Genomic DNA, 18432 nt, shown 5'->3' with positions numbered 1-18432 from the left:
CGGCTAGTCTTGTGTTGGGGGCCATAAATACACTCCCAACCGACCATTTGAAGGTGTGTGAGCCCAAGCAACATACCAAGGCATATACTAGACATTTTCAAGAGCTCATACACCCAAGTTCTTAATAGAATCACTCAGTGATTAGCGTAGGTGCTTTGCGAACTGCTTAGGTTAGTTATACCGCTTTAGCGCTTGCTCTAGGTGAACCCTAGTTAGTTGAGTGAGTTTAGATAAACCACACAACCCCTCGGCTCTTGCGTGAGCTATTGTAATTGTACCGAGTGAGGCGAGAGTCTTGTGAGACCGTGACAATCGCGTTTGTGTCACGGCTGCCACCGTGTACCGGACGGAACGAGGTCTGCAGCGTTTTCAGCCGGAAGCTCGATAGTGGAGACGGCGGGGAGCGTCCGAGAGGAGCCGGAAGCGAAGCACCACTTGCACATGGAGAAGGCCCGCAACTCTCTACGGAGTTACTCGACCGAGGTGCTTGGCCCTCGTGTGGGCTTCCCTTTGTGTAGGGGCACCAACGAGGATTAGTCGGGACCTTGCGTGGTTTCGGATACCTTGGTAAAAATACCGGCGTCATCCACGAGAGTTTGCATCTCTACCTTGCTCTTTAGCTTACGCATTTATATTAAGCATTTAAGTTTCAATCTTGTCTTTATACTTATATAGTTTTAGATTGAAACTTACCATTGTGGTAGACATAGAAACACTTAGAACAAAACCTAGTTTGCACATTCTAGTTTGATTAATTACATAGGTTTTTCTCTAGGGATTTATTTGTGGCCTAGTTTAGTGAAAGTTTTAGAAGTCCTAATTCACCCCCCTCTTTGGCGTCACCTGTTTCCTTCACCATAGAAGAAACATCAAGGTATGGTAATCTTTTACCTACTATTCTTTCGGTGTGTCAATCCCCTGAGTGGTGGGATGACACTAGTGCTAACATTCATTGTGTGCTGATATTTCTTTGTTTTCTTCTTATCAATGCAAAGGGGCTAGAGCCTTGCTGATGGGGAATGGATCACATGCGCGTTTTCTTGGTGTTGGTATTGTTATTCCAAAGTTTACTTGGGGAAAGCCGGTGCTATTGAAGAACGTGCAGCATGTCCCCTCCATCAAAAAGAATCTTGTTAGTGGCTCATTGTTATGTCGAGATGGCTATAAACTTGTTTTCGAATCTAATAAATGCATACTATCAAAGTATGGGACGTTTGTTGGAAAAGGCTATGACAGTGGAGGCTTGTTTCGCTTATCTTTGCATGATATGTGTAAGAAGTCTGTGAACAATATTATTTCGAATGAGTCATATATTTGGCACTCACGACATTGTCACATCAATTTTGGTTGTGTCTTGCGGTTAACAAATTTAAATTTAATCTCGAAATTTGATTTGGTCAAAGGTTCTAAGTACCAGGTGTGCGTGCAATCTAAGCAACCTCGCAAGCCTCATAAGGACGCGGAGGCGAGGAACTTGGCACCACTACACTTAATACATTCTGATTTATATGAGATGAATGGAATATTGACTAAAGGAGGCAAACGATATTTTATTACTTTTATCGATGATTCTACTAGATTTTATTATGTGTACCTCTTAAAATCAAAAGACGAAGCTATGCATTATTTTAAGACCTACAAATCTGAAGTTGAAAATCAACTCGAGAAGAAAATTAAGCGGTTAAGGTCTGATCGTGGTGGAGAATATTTTTCGGGTGATTTTTCTGATTTTTGTGTGGAATATGGTATTATTCATAAGAGGACATCGCCATACTCACCACAATCTAATGGGGTTGCTGAAAGAAAGAGTCGTACTCTAACTGATTTGGTTAATGCCATGTTAGAGACTTCGGGACTATCTAAGGAATGGTGGGGTGAGGCGATCTTGACGGCGTGTCATGTCCTGAATAAAGTTCCCACAAAGAACAAAGAAATCACACCATTCGAGGAATGGGAAAAGAGGAAATTAAATATCTCCTATTTGTGCACATGGGGTTGTTTGGCTAAAGTGAGTGTGCCAATTAACAAGAAGCGCAAATTAGGACCGAAAACTATTGATTGTGTTTTCCTTGGGTGTGCTTTCCACAACATTGGATATAGGTTCTTAATTATAAACTCTGGAGTACCAGACATGTTGGTTGGTACTATTATGGAGTCCAGAGATGCTACGTTTTTAGGACGAATTTCTCATGAAAGCTACACATGATACGTCTAAAGATGAACCAATGATACCCCATGAGCATTTTATTCCGGTAGAACACACTGAGGAATCCCATATACATAATCCTATGGAAGATGAGAATGTATCAACTCGAAAGAGTAAGAGACCAAGGATTGCAAAGTCCTTTAATTTGGTGATGATTACATTGTATATCTTGTGGATGACACACCAAGTACCATTGAAGAGGCATATTCCTCTCCTGATGCTGACTTTTGGAAGGAAGCAATAAGGAGTGAGATGGATTCTATTATGTCTAATGCAACTTGGGAGGTCGTTGAGTGTCCTTATGGGTGTAAGCCCATTGGGAGTAAATGGGTGTTCAAGAAAAAGCTTAGGCCTGATGATACCATTGAAATGTACAATGCGAGGCTTGTAATTAAAGGTTATTCACAGAAGGAAGGTGAGGATTTCTTTGATACTTATTTAAATGCGGCTCGATTGACCACAATTCGTGTGCTACTTTCTCTAGCTGCCTCTCATGATCTTCTCGTCCATCAAATGAATGTTAAGACATCATTCCTAAATGGAGAGCTAGATTAGGAAATCTACATGGAGCAGCTAGCTGGGTTTGTAGCAAACAATCAAGAAGGTATGGTGTGTAAGTTATTGAAATATTTATATGACCTAAAACAAGCACCTAAGCTATGACATGAAAAGTTCGATAGAACTTTGACATCTGTCGGCTTTGTTATGAACGAAGCAGACAAATGTGTATATTATCGGTATGGTGGGTGTGAGGGAGTAATTTTATGACTGTATGTTGATGACATTCTAATCTTGGGGACGAGTCTTCATGTGATTAAAGAGACAAAAGACTTTCTGTCTAATAATTTTGAAATGAAAGATTTGGGAGAAGTTGATGTTATTCTTAACATTGAGCTACTGAGGGAAGGCAATGGTGGGATCATACTTGTGCAATCCCATTATGTGGAAAAGGTTTTGAGTTGCTTTGGTTATAGCGAATGTAAACCTGCTCCAACACCTTATGATCCTAGTAAGCTATTGAAGAAAAATTGAAGGACACCTAGGGATCAATTGAGATATTCCCAAATAATTGGTTCACTCATGTACTTAGCTAGCGCTACAAGGCCTGCCATCGCGTTTGCTGTGAGAAAACTTAGCTGATTTGTTTCAAATATGGGAGACGATCACTAGCGTGCTCTTGAGAGAGTTTTGCGCTATATAAAAGGTACTATGAGTTTAGGCATCCATTATATCGGGTACCCAACAGTACTGGAGGGTTATTGTGATGCAAATTGGATGTCTGATGCTGATGAGATATATGCCACAAGTGGATATGTGTTTTCACTTGGAGGTGGCACTGTTTCATGGAAGTCTTGCAAGCAGACCATCTTAACATGATCGACTATGGAAGCAGAACTCACAACATTAGATATCGCTTCAGTTGAGGCTGAGTGGCCTCATGAACTCCTTATGGATTTACCGGTGGTTGAAAATCTGTGTCGACCATTTCTATGAACTGTGATAATCAGACTGTGATAATTAAGATAAACAGTTCTAAGGATAATATGAAGTCGACAAGGCACATAAAGAGGCGTTTAAAATCTATCAGGAAATTGAGAAACTTGTAATAGCGTTGGACTATGTCCATGCGTCTAAAAATCTGGCGGATCAATTTACTAAGGGGTTATCACGTAGTGTGATAGATAGTGCATAAGTGAGATGAGCTTGAGACCCACCTAAAGTTTATTATAGTGGTAACATGTTCTATATGATCAGAGATCCCATGAATTAGAATGGTGAAACAAGCTAGTGGTAGACTGAGAGGAAAGACCCTTAATAAGGTTCATTTCAAATGCACGTCTTTCCTTACTGTAAGGTAGGTTGGTGTTTATAACTTAATATGTTTCAAATGGCTTTGTGAAGCAAAGATGTTGTCCTATAGAACATCTTTAGAGAACATACCTATATGGGTTAACTGCTAGTCACAGTTTATGAGATCTGGGTGGTCTCTAGATACCCATGAAAGGCTATGGAGTTTGACTCATATGCTCCAACTAGAGAGGATGTGCTTGGCAATCTAGTACTGGTAAAGAGTTTAGATGAAACTTATTCCATGCAAAACTTTCAATTCAAGGCCTAGTCCATTGTGCAGTTATGGTTAAGTGTAGTCTGGGTTCTAGGTGGATGTTTAACTTAACACTCTCCATCGAAACACGAGTATATCAAATGTTTGAGATGATGAGAGCATTTTAGTGTGACTTAGCATTTGGTGGGGATTGTTGGATTAATGTGGGCCTAGCGTAAATTAATATTCAATAATAGTCAATGCTAAAGGCACACTTCAATGCTACGGTGTACTAATACTTTAGTACCATACCAGAAGTTCAAGGGACAAATCAATCAACTTAAATAGGTGGACCATTGGTGCATCTATTGAGAAGTTGAGAAAATAATGAAGTACTGTCACATGCGCTCGCGCCGTCGGCCGGGCAGGGTCGTGGCCGAGGCCGAGGCCGAGGCCGTGGCCGTGGTAGATCGAACCTTGGTCCGAATATTTCTTCCTAATAGTTGCGCATTTTGCCTGGAGTGATGGTCGTCCATTACTGTCGTTCGTTACTGGTCGTTTCCTCTGTTATGTCTAGTAACGGATGGGCTGTAATGGTTGTCGGCTAGTAACGGGCGTCTCTGATGGCGTCAGTTTCTGGCTGGCTGTAACGGTAGCTCTGATGGCGACTGTTACTGTCCATTCGCCTCCCTCTACGCGTGTACAAATATGGAGGATGTGAGACTGCTTCTGGTTACACGTGGAAAGATTCTCAGACGAGTTGCACACCGCCCATTCTCGTCCCACCTTATACGAGCACAGAGAGAGTGGGAGAGTAAACCTCCGAAATCGCCGTCCGCAGAGCTACACTTGCATGGGCCGATCAGGTTTTTGGGAGCGTACTCGCGACCGCTCGCTCTGTCCGCTCGACTAACGCTGATCTAGTTCTTCGCCGTCGGCGCCTTTCGTGGGACAGCACTACGTACATCTGCCTACATCAACTGTGTACGATTACATCGAACATACACACGAGATGTCTCATGTGAATGGAGCCACTGATGACTTGAGCATCGGTCCCTCCGCGGGGTACACTCTGTTCTTCATATTTGTGCATATTTTACTATTGTTTACTGCTTATATAAGTAGTGATACACATGCGCATACATGTCGTCACATATATCACTCTGGTTCTCTGGATTAAATTAAAACTGAAAATGTCTATTTCTCTAACATACACTGCTACCAAATCTCACCGGAGACATGACGAACACTAAAGTAGAGGGGGAGGATAAAAGGGTATTAGATGTATTTTTGATTAATTGGATATTGGATACCTCAATCAACTGTGGTCCTCTCGTATAGAGAGAGTAGTATTATCCTGATAGGAAACAAATTCAAAAACCAATTTCAAAATGAACTGATTTGACAAACTTGCAAAAGTTGATCTCGATCACCACCAAAATCTAGCCAACTACTCTAGCTAGCCTAGTGATCTGATCTAGCCAAGTTAGGAGACCATCCTGGCGCGCGGACTCCAGGCAGGTGAAACACTTTCCTCCTTTATTCTAATTTTACGTGCCAACTGACCCAAATTCCAACCAAAAATACGGTGACGGTATTTAGGCGTCGTTTAGAATTGCTTGAGTTTAGGGCATGTACAGTGGTGTTTAATGTGGAGTCTCTTAAGTTGTTTAAGGGGGTTATTTGCAAAAAAATCTTAGAGCCATCTCTCCGTGAAGAGACGCCTCTGGCTCGTAAACCAAGTAGCAACAGACGCCTCACTTCCCACTGTACGAATTTATCGTCTGTTCTATCGATCTGATGCTATACAAATACATTTAATTCTGTATTTATTAATAGACTACGCTTATAGACACTCCATTGTACAATAGAGTCTCTTGGTTGTCTCCTGTGCTTGGAGAACCGTTTTGGTGTCTCTCCACTGTACATGCCCTTATAAAATTCGGTAAAGTCAGTGAAACAGGTTATCAGGAGCTTTAGAAAATTGTAAACTTGTAGACCTTTAGAAACATATAGATAAATTATTTTGTTTCTTATTTAGATTAAAAATATGTTTTAACCGTTTAAATTTATATTATAAACTATAACTTTAAATTTAAGTTGGAACCTATAACGGTCTCAAATACCCCCTTAATTAGAGAGGTGTGTTTCACGAGGTAGTCCTTTGCGCCATTTATTGTGCATAGTTGGATCCTGGTGGTTGGTTTGCTTTGATTAGCAAAAAGAACTGAAGCATCTATATAAACTCCCTCCCTGCTTCTCTTTTAATTTCACTGCTTCACGATCGATACTTGCATCTCACGTACAACAGGTGATTAGATATAATACCAACTATGGCCTTGTCCATCTTCCTATATCTCTTCATCTCCACAGTAGTAATTCTAATTGTATCAGTCTACATGTACATAAAATCAAGAGGATCAGAGAACCCCTTGCTCCCCATAGACTGGCCAGTAGTCGGAATCCTCCCTTCATTCGTAGCCAATCTCCGCAACTTCCATGACTACCTCACCGCCGTCCTCGCTGCGTCAGGGTGCAACTTCAAGGTCGGAGCTGCTGGGGCAAGCAGCGCCAGGTTCTTCATCACAAGCGACCCAGCAAACGTCCAGCATGTTGGAACCGGACCACCCACACATGGCGTGTCCGTCGGGGCCGACCGCACACACGGCGCGCCCACCCAGGCTGTCGGGCCGCGACACACGCGCCCGCACGTATAGCAGCGGGCTTTAGGTCTCTTGGGCCAACACTCCCCCCAAAAAGCTAGCCTCATAGGGGTTGCACCCTCAACCTTATAAACCATGCTTTCACACTCTCACCAAACAATGTGGGACTATTCCCAACAATCTCCCCCTCACACATTGTGAGCCGAGATTTGTCTGAGAATGCACTGGGCCAACCTGGCTCTGATACCAATTGTTGGAACCGGACCGCCGACACACGGCGTGTCCGTCGGGGCCGACCGCACACACGGCGCGCCCACCCAGGCTGTCGGGCCGCGACACACGCGCCCGCACGTATAGCAGCGGGCTTTAGGTCTCTTGGGCCAACACTCCCCCCAAAAAGCTAGCCTCATAGGGGTTGCACCCTCAACCTTATAAACCATGCTTTCACACTCTCACCAAACAATGTGGGACTATTCCCAACAATCTCCCCCTCACACATTGTGAGCCGAGATTTGTCTGAGAATGCACTGGGCCAACCTGGCTTTGATACCAATTGTTGGAACCGGACAGCCGACACATGGTGTGTCCGTCGGGGCCGCCCGCACACACGGCGCGCCCACCCAGGCTGTCGGGCCGCGACACACGCGCCCGCACGTATAGCAGCGGGCTTTAGGTCTCTTGGGCCAACACTCCCCCTAAAAAGCTAGCCTGATAGGGGGTTGAACCCTCAACCATATAAATCATGCTTTTCCACTCTCACCAGACAATGTGGGACTATTCCCAACAATGAATTGTTGGGAATAGTCCCACATTGTTTGGTGAGAGTGTGAAAGCATGGTTTATAAGGTTGAGGGTGCAACCCCTATGAGGCTAGCTTTTTGGGGGGAGTGTTGGCCCAAGAGACCTAAAGCCCGCTGCTATACGTGCGGGCGCGTGTGTCGCGGCCCGACAGCCTGGGTGGGCGCGCCGTGTGTGCGGTCGGCCCCGACGGACACGCCATGTGTGGGTGGTCCGGTTCCAACAATTGGTATCAGAGCCAGGTTGGCCCAGTGCATTTTCAAGACAAATCTCGGCTCACAATGTGTGAGGGGGAGATTGTTGGGAATAGTCCCACATTGTCTGGTGAGAGTGGAAAAGCATGATTTATATGGTTGAGGGTTCAACCCCCTATCAGGCTAGCTTTTTAGGGGGAGTGTTGGCCCAAGAGACCTAAAGCCCGCTGCTATACGTGCGGGCGCGTGTGTCGCGGCCCGACAGCCTAGGTGGGCGCGCCGTGTGTGCGGGCGGCCCCGACGGACACACCATGTGTCGGCTGTCCGGTTCCAACACAGCACATCTTCACCGCGAACCATGCCAACTACCTCAAGGGAGAGGCGTTCGCCGAAGCCTTCGACGTCGTGAGCGGTACGCTCTTGACCGTAGACGGCGAGGCCTGCCGCCGGCAGAGAGCCAAGACCCAGGGCATCCTGAGCAACCCAGAGATGGTCTCGTCGATGGCCACTTGCTGCCGCGGTAAAGTGGCGGACGGCCTCCTCCCGTTCCTGGCCCGGATGGCGAGCGCAGCAGCTCCGTTCGACATGCAGGAACTGTGCGCGAGGCTGGTGTTCGACCAGACCGCCACGCCGGTATTCGGCGTGGACCCTGGCTGCTTGTCCCCTCACATGCCGTCTATGCGTGTCGCGGACGCCATGGACACGGTGATGGAGGTCGGCTTCTTCCGCCAGACCGTGTCCCCCTCGTTATGGAAAGCGATGAGGTGGCTAGACGTCGGGCCGGAGAGGAGGCTGGCGGCCGCGCACACAGTGCTGCATGGCTTCGTCACGGAGATGATGGAGAAGAGGAACGCCGCAAGGCAGCTCGGTAGTGAGGGGGGAGTACTAGACGGCAAGGTGGTCGACATCGTTTCTCACTACGTCGATGACCCTGAATGCAGCGATGCCATGCTGCGCAAGACGCTTCTCAACTACATGATCGGCGGGCGGGACACGATCGGCACAGCGCTGCCCTGGCTCTTGTACAGCCTCGCGAACAACCCTCGCGTCGTCTCCAGCATCCGCAAGGAACTGGCACCGATCGCCTCTCGCAAAGATGATCGGGGCAAGATGGTTGTGTTCGAGCCATCAGAGACGAAACCGCTGGTCTACCTCCAAGCGACCTTGTTCGAGTCCCTGAGGCTGTACCCGCCAGGCCCACTGGAGCGCAAGAACGTGGTGGCCGATGACGTTCTGCCGAGCGGTCACCGGGTGCGCCGTGGCGAGGCTATCCTCGTCTCCATCTATGCTATGGGCAGAATGGAGAGTGTCTGGGGCAAGGACAGCCATGAGTTTAGGCCTGAGAGGTGGCTCTCCGAGGATGGAACCAAGCTACGGTATGTGCCGTCCTGCAAATTCTTGGCTTTTAGCTCAGGGCCGAGGATGTGCCTAGGCAAGGACATCGCGATCATGGAGATGAAGACCATTGTTGCCGCCGTGGTGTGGAACTTCGATGTGGAGGTCTTGGAAGAGCAGAGCATCAAGCCCAAGTTATCCATCCTTCTACAGATGGAGAACGGACTCATGGTTACCGTCACTAGGAGAGAGGAACGCAATAAGCCATAAACTAGACATCGCTGCATGGAAAACACTACTAGACTGTATTCTGTACTTGTTTTCTTATAGAACAAGACCATGCCCCTATATATATATATATATATATATATATATATATATATATATATATATATATATATATATATATATATATATATATATATATATATATATATATATATATATATATATATATATATATATATATATATATATATATATATATATATATATACTACTCTATATGATCATATTGTGAGCGTCCACGTTTCACCATGCCCTCGCCACACTGCCGTATGCCGTCACCGCCCTTCCCAACCGCACAATCACCGCCCTTCCCCACGCGCCTCGGCCGCCACCGCGCCATCGCCGCCCCCATGTGCCTCCGCTGTCATCCGCGCTGTCACCTTCCTTCCACAATCGCCTCGGCCACCATCCGCGCGCCATCACCGCCCCCACGTGCCCCGACTGCCATCCGCGTTGTCACCGCCCTTCCACAATCACCCCCCGACGCCACAATGCCCGCGCCCCCTTTCCCCTGGCGTCGTGATGCCCGCCCCCAACACCCCCCCTCATCGTGCCCTCGGACCGTCACCCCACCCTCTCACCGCGCGTTCATCAGTTCATCTCCCTCACGCCCGCCTCTCCCCCCCCCCACCGAGCGATGCCCGCCCATCCTCGCGACCCGGCACTGTCGCTGGCCTACCTCCTCATCTCCCTCATTCGCATGCTAGACATGGCCGCCGCCGACCTCGCAGGTGACTCCGCTGACCTCGGGGGTGACCCCGCCACCACTATCGTCGCCTTCTCCTCATTGTCCTTCTCCAACCACCTGCCCCCGCCTGGGCCCGCCTCCTCCAACAAGTGACCCTCCACGGTCTCCCGCCTGCCACATCCGCATTTGGATGGTTGTTAGATTGAGTAGAGTTCCATCCAGTACGATTGGTGATAATTGTAGTTGCGTGTCCACACAACTTATGTGGGTTTTTTACTGGAAATGTTTCTGATTTTGGGACTCTTTGATGGCTACTGATTTGCCTGCAATAGGCTTTGTTCGTCAAGTGGATTAGATTTTCCATGGAATTTGGAGTATTTTTACTGTAACACTTTTTTCTATCTATAGTGACGGATGACGAGGAGGCATACAACCTACCTACATTCCAAGAGTTCACCTTCGAGCAGTTGCATACAACCTACCTACATTCCAAGGCTTTGTTTTGTTGTGAGTTCCTGTGTTAGGCTGCTAGGTTTACTACTAAACGCATATCCATGCTTTTTCATTTCTGCATCTATGTTATTGACTTAGAATCAGTTCATGGCACATTTATTGAAAATGAGAGATTAACAAAAGACAATGTTGTTGAACTTGAAGTTGGACAGTGACTTTTGCGAAAGAACATAACTGCTCTATTCCCAACTCCTAGCCTTTTATATCAAATAAACTACAAGCGGTCCTTAAAAGAGTGAAGAGCGCAACAATACCTGGAATCTATAGTGACCTTTGTGGGGATTCTGTTCCAGCAAAAGTGGGCTCATCTTGGGCATACAAATCAGATGATCAGCCCGTGGAGGAGAAGACACATAGCATGAATTTAAACATGAATTCAACCGATGATAGTGATAACTTGTTTGGTGATTCGTGATTTAGAGTTGACATTGGATACAAACAAATATATTCTTCAGAATTTTGTGGTAGAGTTGATTCAATTGGTAGATGCTTTTTGCTTAGTTTATAAATGATTGTACCCTGCTGCAAATCAAGGTATGCACCCTTGAAACTGGCGATTTCATTAGCTGTTTGAACTTGACATTTTTGTTATAACAACTTTTTCCTTAAATCACACTGATATATTTCTTGCATGTCCAAGTCAACAAGAGTGACTACGACAATGTGAAGGTTGTCCTCTACCTCAAAGTGAATAGGAAAGAAAACTAGGATCTTCGTGGTCTTAAAAAAATATTAAGTTTCATTCCACCAAATTGTAATTTTGTGTATCTTTCCTTTTAAGAAATATTGAGGCATCATTTCAAAGCAAGCAAAAAACTACTCCTATTTATATGTGCAAATAAGAGTGGCACTTTAGCCATTAGCTCCCTTTGGGAGCTAAAGTTTTCACTAATCTATCTTGAATCCCAGGCTAATTAATTTCATCTGTACACTATACTGTTGGCTGCTAAATTGTGGCTATTTTTGTCCAATTTCATGGCCAAATTTTGGTGACACTTTGTCATTGAACATATACTTCATAAATGTATTTGCAATTCAGATTTATAAAGCATTGTGTGTGGCACAAAACTGCATGGATATAATTCGGTTACTAACTGCATTTGTTGCTCCATTCTGAAAATTAGGTCTGCTGGCCTACTCATAATTGCCATCGCCACATATTCCTTGGTAAAATTCTCATCTTGATTTGTTTGGAGTTGTGTTATGTGTATTTGTAAAATTCTCATCTTAATTGCCACCGCCTCATAATGTATTTTAAGTTATGTTGTGTAGATTTACTTGAGTTATTAACTGCCTCAGAACTACCTCCTGTTATGGCAAACTTTTGTCTTCCTGGAGTGTTGGATATTAGAACCACCATGATAGCTCATTTCTACTTAGAGCCATGTCTTATCACTATGGATGCACATACTTGTGTTTGGGTCTTCTTAAGGTATCCTTTTCTTTTCATTGAAGTTGTTGTTGAATTGAGAAAAGGATGTTGTTAGATGTCAACTCCGAGATTCATGGCATATAAAATTCAGTGCCCTTTTGTACTCACCTCAGGCAACTATTTTATTCGTCTCGGTGGGATGTCAACATTACTGCTTTTGCAGTCATAGAGGGACCTTTATGATGTAAGCTACAAACACGACTACTTATTGTTTTAATATCATACTTACTTTGGCTTTTCTATTCTAAATTCTCGCTTACCTTGAAGATGAGAATGGTCTTCTTTTTGTATTGAAGTATGATGTAGAATTGTAGATGATTGGAGGCTTCAAATAATACCATACAATGTTCATATCATTCTTTCACCTCTAAGCCTTTCTTGCCAAATGTTAACTAGAACAGAATGTTTCTTCCAGTTGCTTCAGCTGATGCAAAAAACTAGTAGTGTTGCTGCTATTGGTGTATTTTGTCTTGTATCTAGGCCACTAGCTCAGTACTTGTGTTATATATCTAGATCTACTCTGGCCTGCTTGCAAATTCATCCAACTTGAGCAGGATTACTTGTTGAAGCTACCAAAATTAAAACAAGTTTTTCCCTTCCACTTCTATATCATTAATGAAAAATGGTAAATATTTATGAATATTTTCACAACATGTTTCTTCCTCTAACAAGGCACGTGATCAGTTCTTTTTTTGCAAAAGCACTATATCCAAGCACATACAATGTTGTGCTATTGGTTTGTGCATTCCCATTTTTTTAATTTCGGATACTTGCTGCATCACTAAGTTTGGACATCTTTTTAATTACAATCATTTTAACTATGATCAGTGTGTTATCCACCACCGCAGCTTCTCGCACAGCGACACCGAGGTCATCGGCACCGGAGCGTGGAGGACCTGCATGCACTTCGCACATGGGTTCTGCGAGAATGGCTCTACCTGCCGCTTCTGGATGCCGCCCTCGCGAGTCGTCATGCGCGCCAAGGCACTCGTCGTCGTGCCCCCTTAGTAGCAGCTCATGGCGTTCGTGTTCCCATTCTTGTCAGCGCCGTCTAGGGCTACCAACCTCAACTTCCTGCTCTGCCACTACCAACAGCAAAGCGAGCCCCAAAGGTTCAGTGTCTTGCTTTTGGATCCTAATTAACTTGCCAGCTTTTTCTATGTATTGTCATTCTTTTAAAACTTGTGGTTACTTATATTCTTTATTCTGGCCTCTGAGCATATTAAGCCTTTTGCAGGTCATTAGCAAACCGGAGGTCCGCACCTGTGCCCCTTTGACACCCTTGACGCGCTAGGGTTTTCCTCTCCCACCCTGCTCGTTGTCGCCCTCTCTGTTGTCGAGTTTGCCTCCTAGGTTTCGCTCCCGCTCATTTCACCCCCAGAGGATAGTCATAGCAACAAACAGACACCTAACTAATCTTATAAGATATGTAAACATCCACTTTTAGTGATGCTAACAAAAGTATAGAATAACAATTAGTGTTTTTGCATATGAATGCATTTTATCATATTGATTTCGTAGCAATGCACGGACATATACTTAGTATAATAAGAGGATTAAGAATCTAATATGAGCACCTAGTGCTACCACGACTTCACCCTCACCACACCCAGCACCCGTAAAAAATAGTGCAAAGCGAGCACTCGAACTCACACCCCTCTACTCCAGAAATTTGGGGCTAACCACCAGACCACGCATACTTTAGTGTTTAGAAATAAACAATAATTATATTTGTAGCCTAGGCGCCGCTCCCTACGCTCTCCCGCACCGTGGCAACGTGCGGACACATACCTAGTATATACATAAGAGGATGATACATCTAGTATACAACTAATTTTTTACAACTAATGTTGTCGTTCTTGTTGCCATGAGAGGATTGAAAACACCCATAGACTGTAATATGTACTTGTTTCCATCTTACAACCTAATGTTGTCATTCATCACCTTATCAATATCAGACGATCAAGATTAGCACCCTGAGTTTGACGGACCAAGGACAACCTGACAATATCCTTGCCCTATGGATCCTTCTCAAGCTAGAGCCTTGCTAGTTTCTTTGCTAGTTTTCTTCGAAACTAGTTGTGCTTGGTCACGCAGGCACCAATTTATCATCCTTTGGTGGTTTACTCGTAGACATCTTCATGTTTCACCACATAAGTATGATATCCTCATTGTGTTTTTCGGTCTGTGGTGGCTCATGTGGTCTAGTTCTATCTAATGTGTGATCTAATTTTTTGTTAGCATTTTTTTGGATTACACCATTGTGTTCTTCTCATAGAGCTGATCAAAAGGACATATATGGATCACCATATATGGAATCTTGATGAAATACATCTAATTTTTGAAAGGTTTCATCATGGACTTGCATCAAAATTGTTTAGGTTGATTCTAGAATTAACCAGGTTGGTTCGTAAGGCTGTCTCCAACAGATTACTATCCTATCTCCCATTCCATCTCCTATTTCAAACTTCACTTTATGAACAGTGCAAAATAGTGTTTTGTGCCACCATATGCATGATCTACTGGAGACAGCCTAACCTATTAGATAGACTCATTTGTGAACCGCCCAAGTCTTATACACCCATTTCAACCTGATCGGTCAATGACTGAGCAAAAGAGACAACATATGTCATCTCTAGTTGCTCTCAATGAAGTCTATTTCCTCAATCATGGCATGTTACTAGGACTGGTGCTTCTCGGCCTCAGCGAAGGTGGCTAGCTCCTCCTTATCTACAGAGGAAGTTCAATAGCTATCTATCATAAAAGTGAAGCCAAATAGTAAGGATGTTATGTTGTTGATGGTGCGATACCTTGGCAGGACATTGTCGTTGTAGATATCCTAAAATTCCTCCACATTTAGAGGTGGTGAGATAAACTGTGACTGGAGTGGTCGGTGTCAGTGTTGGAGTCACGGAGGAGGGATCGGTGTCATGAGCGACACCACTGATGTCCCTGCCTTCTAAGTGCTAGGGCTTGTTGTAGAGGGTGGCATCATCAGGAGCTCGGATGAGTCTGTAGTGGTGTTGGCATTGATATGCTTGACACCAGCTCCATCAAGTGGTACTCCATGACAAAGTCTACGCTAGCCTCTAGGTCTCCATCCTTGACACTCTAGCTCTAGGATGTTAGCTTGTTGAAGACCGCATCCCTAGACACAATGGCGTGACGCGTTGATAGGCCATAAAGCGCCCCGTTTTTGCACTAGGCTCATAGACAAAGGAAGACAACTAGAGTGCCACGATCAACAAGCTTTTTCAGGCGTGGCTTTGTTATCTTGACATACATCATGCACCCAAACATGTGCATGAAGTAGACATCAGGCATGTGCCCATGCCAAGCCACATATGATGTCATGTCATCATTGGCCTTGGTGGGTGCTCGATTTAGTAGGATGATGGAGGTGGTGACCGCCTTGCCCTAGAACATCATTGGCATGTTCTGGCTCTTTAGTATACTATGTGTCATGGTGAATTGTCTAGTTCCACCGCTCGATGACACTATTTTGTTGTAGTGTGTATGACAACATGTGATATCGCTCAACACCATGTTCAACATAGTATTCCACAAACTCAACAAAGGTGAACGACATGTTGTCAGTGCATAGCATGCGTAGGCGTTGGTCTATCTTTACCTTCACCTTTGCTTGGAACTTTTTGACAGCAGCAAGTGTTTTGCTCTTAATGGTGAGAAATGTCGCCTGCATGTACCTACTCTAGACATCAACCAACAGAAGAAAGTACTCCTTATCGCTAGGTGTTGCTAGTGTGATAGGACCACAAATGTCACCATGGACCAGGTCTAGCAACCCCTCTTCCCGTCATTTCACCTATGAGGAGAACGAACTCCTCTTTAGCTTGGTGCTGATGTAGTCGGTCATAGAGTTAGTGGGCGTGCTCGATGTGGGGTAGCTCGTGCACCATGCCTCGCTTCTCAATCTTACATGGGACATCAAAGAGGTGGTGGTCTAGCACTCATGCCAAAACCATATGTTGTTTCTAGTGTGTGGAGTCATACATAGTAGTCGTCTAATCTTCACATGTAGTGAGTATAGATGGTTCAACAAGGACTCGACTCACGCAATCAGGCACTACTTATCATTGCAGCAGTGAAAGTGAATCTAGCCCCTTTGTGGGTTTTGGTGATTTGGATAACAACACATTTAAAGCATTAATCAGTTTTGCTAAGTGTTGAACAAGAAAGTTGAAGAAGCAATCAGGATTGGAAATAGTCGAGAGACAAAGTTCGATATGAAAATGTCTCATATACATGGATTGCTTCATGATATAAAGGTATAACGGATCAACACCAAACAATGATGGGGATATCCCATAAGTAAGATCATTTTGATATATGGAAATGGGATATTCCATGAAGATCAAAAGACAAAAGATCATCTATCAGATAATTAGACATCAAAGGAGACAATGTATAATCTATATAATATGGTCTTTATGTTGGTTTTCTTATATGGACAAAGATTTGGAAAATCACTATGCATTGGTATAATCAAGCTAGGAATATGAAGATGGAGATTGAAATGAATGAGAGAAAGTGTCAAGCCAAAATGAATATGACATGACATTCAAGCCATGTTCACAATATTGAATAAATGAATTTTGAATGAATGCTCAATGTAATGTGACTTGGAGACAGTCAAATAGGGTGAAGATAGGCAAGGAAAGGCTCCTAGGGACTAAGAGAAGGTGATGGACAAGCAGATGGCTTGTGGAGCAAGGTACCATGGCTAAGGTGAAGAATAGAGTACGTGCAAGATGTCGACAGACTAATCAGATTATGAAGAGTCATACAGTGATGAAGATCACAACATTATTAGAAGACGTGATTTGAGGTCATCAGTTTAACTCATATATGATGAGATGATTTAAATCATAAGACACAAGGGTTGCTAGCTCAAGACAAGTGAAGAAGAACGGTCACGAGTCCAAGGAAGAGGTATCAAAGAAAGAACCTAGAAAGGGCTCATGGTTGTGTGGACTTTGAGAAAAATGACAACAAAGTGAAAATATAGAAAGAATCAGAGTTTGGGTCATTCTAGTGTTTGGACATGTTCTTGGTGAACATTGCAGCATATTGGAACTCAATGAGGTACGATGATTACTTAGATTTGAAGTTTGGAGTTCCAAGTGTCTATTGGAGCTTAAGTTCAATTTTTATTTGAGTTAGTGAGTTTAGGAGTCACCGTACTATCAAGAGGGATCCACAAATGAGTATAGGTAGTTACACTAAAAGCTCAAAATTCTTGATTCAAAACTTCTATTTTACCATTGTTAATCCTTAGGTGAAGTATGTAGTTCAACTTTTTTAGTTCAACTTCACCATAATGCTCTCTAGAAAATCTAGTTGAGCTGTTAGTAGAACCTATTTTGCCTCTAGTCAAAACCAGTTCAATTGGGGTCTCACACTAATTCAACCGGTTTTGGCTAGTTGAGCTTCTAGTTCAACTAGCCTGTTGAACTTGGATTAGCTCTGCTCAAAACCGGTTCAACTAGGGTCTTACACTAGTTCAACCGGTTTTGGCTAGTTGAGCTTCTAGTTGAACTAGTCTGTTGAATCTGGATTGGATCTGCTCAAAACCAATTCAACCGGCTTGGAGGGCGGTTCAACTGGTTTCAGGGCTGAGTAGCCATTCTGCCATCTGCCTGTTAGTCAGACTGACAGACTATGGCACAGGTAGTTGAACCGGTTTTGACCCTGGTTCAACCGGTTTTTGCGCAGAAAGTCCCAAACGGCTAGATTTGGAGCCCCACCTATATATACTCACTTCTACCTCTCTCCTCCAAAGAAGAGCACACATTGAACTCCATTTCTAACCTAAGGAACACTTCCCACTCTCTCACACACATCTCTTGCCTCTCTGATTTCAAATCTTTGGAGAGAAATCTTTGAGTGGGATTGAGAGTTGTGGGTCTTTGTGCTTCATCTTTAAATCCATCTGGTTCTTATTAATTCGAGCTTTGGTGCAACAACAAGATCTTTGTGGATTCATTAATCTTAGAGCTCCAAGCTCCTAGATGGCTAGGCGTCGCTTGTGAGTCTCCAAAGCTTGTGGAAGACCCTAAGAAGTTTGTATTACCTGCTCTTTTGAGCAAGCTCTAGTAAGTGACCTCACTTGGATCTTTGTGATTGGTGATGGGAGGATTAGGGTTTGAAAAGACTCGGCTCTTTATGGGTGCCTCAACGAGGAAGTAGGGCACCTTGGTGGTGTGACTGAACCTTAAGATAAATCTTGTGTTTCTTGTGCTCTTGATTA

The 18432-nt window shown here is 44.2% G+C and overlaps 1 protein-coding gene across 1 annotated transcript; it reads left to right on the top strand.

The window, feature by feature from the left end:
* Positions 1-6583: 6583 nt before the first annotated feature.
* Positions 6584-9510, top strand: LOC109945743 (noroxomaritidine synthase). The gene is made up of 2 exons (XM_020552087.1): positions 6584-6862; positions 8245-9510. Exons 1-2 carry the CDS (start codon positions 6584-6586, stop codon positions 9508-9510), a joined length of 1545 nt encoding a protein of 514 aa, XP_020407676.1.
* Positions 9511-18432: the final 8922 nt, after the last annotated feature.

The sequence above is a fragment of the Zea mays genome, chromosome 4 (genome assembly GCF_902167145.1).
Source record: "Zea mays cultivar B73 chromosome 4, Zm-B73-REFERENCE-NAM-5.0, whole genome shotgun sequence".
Classification (NCBI taxonomy): domain Eukaryota; kingdom Viridiplantae; phylum Streptophyta; class Magnoliopsida; order Poales; family Poaceae; genus Zea; species Zea mays.
Note: the sequence above shows the minus strand (reverse complement) of the source record. Positions and strands in the feature narration are given on the sequence as shown.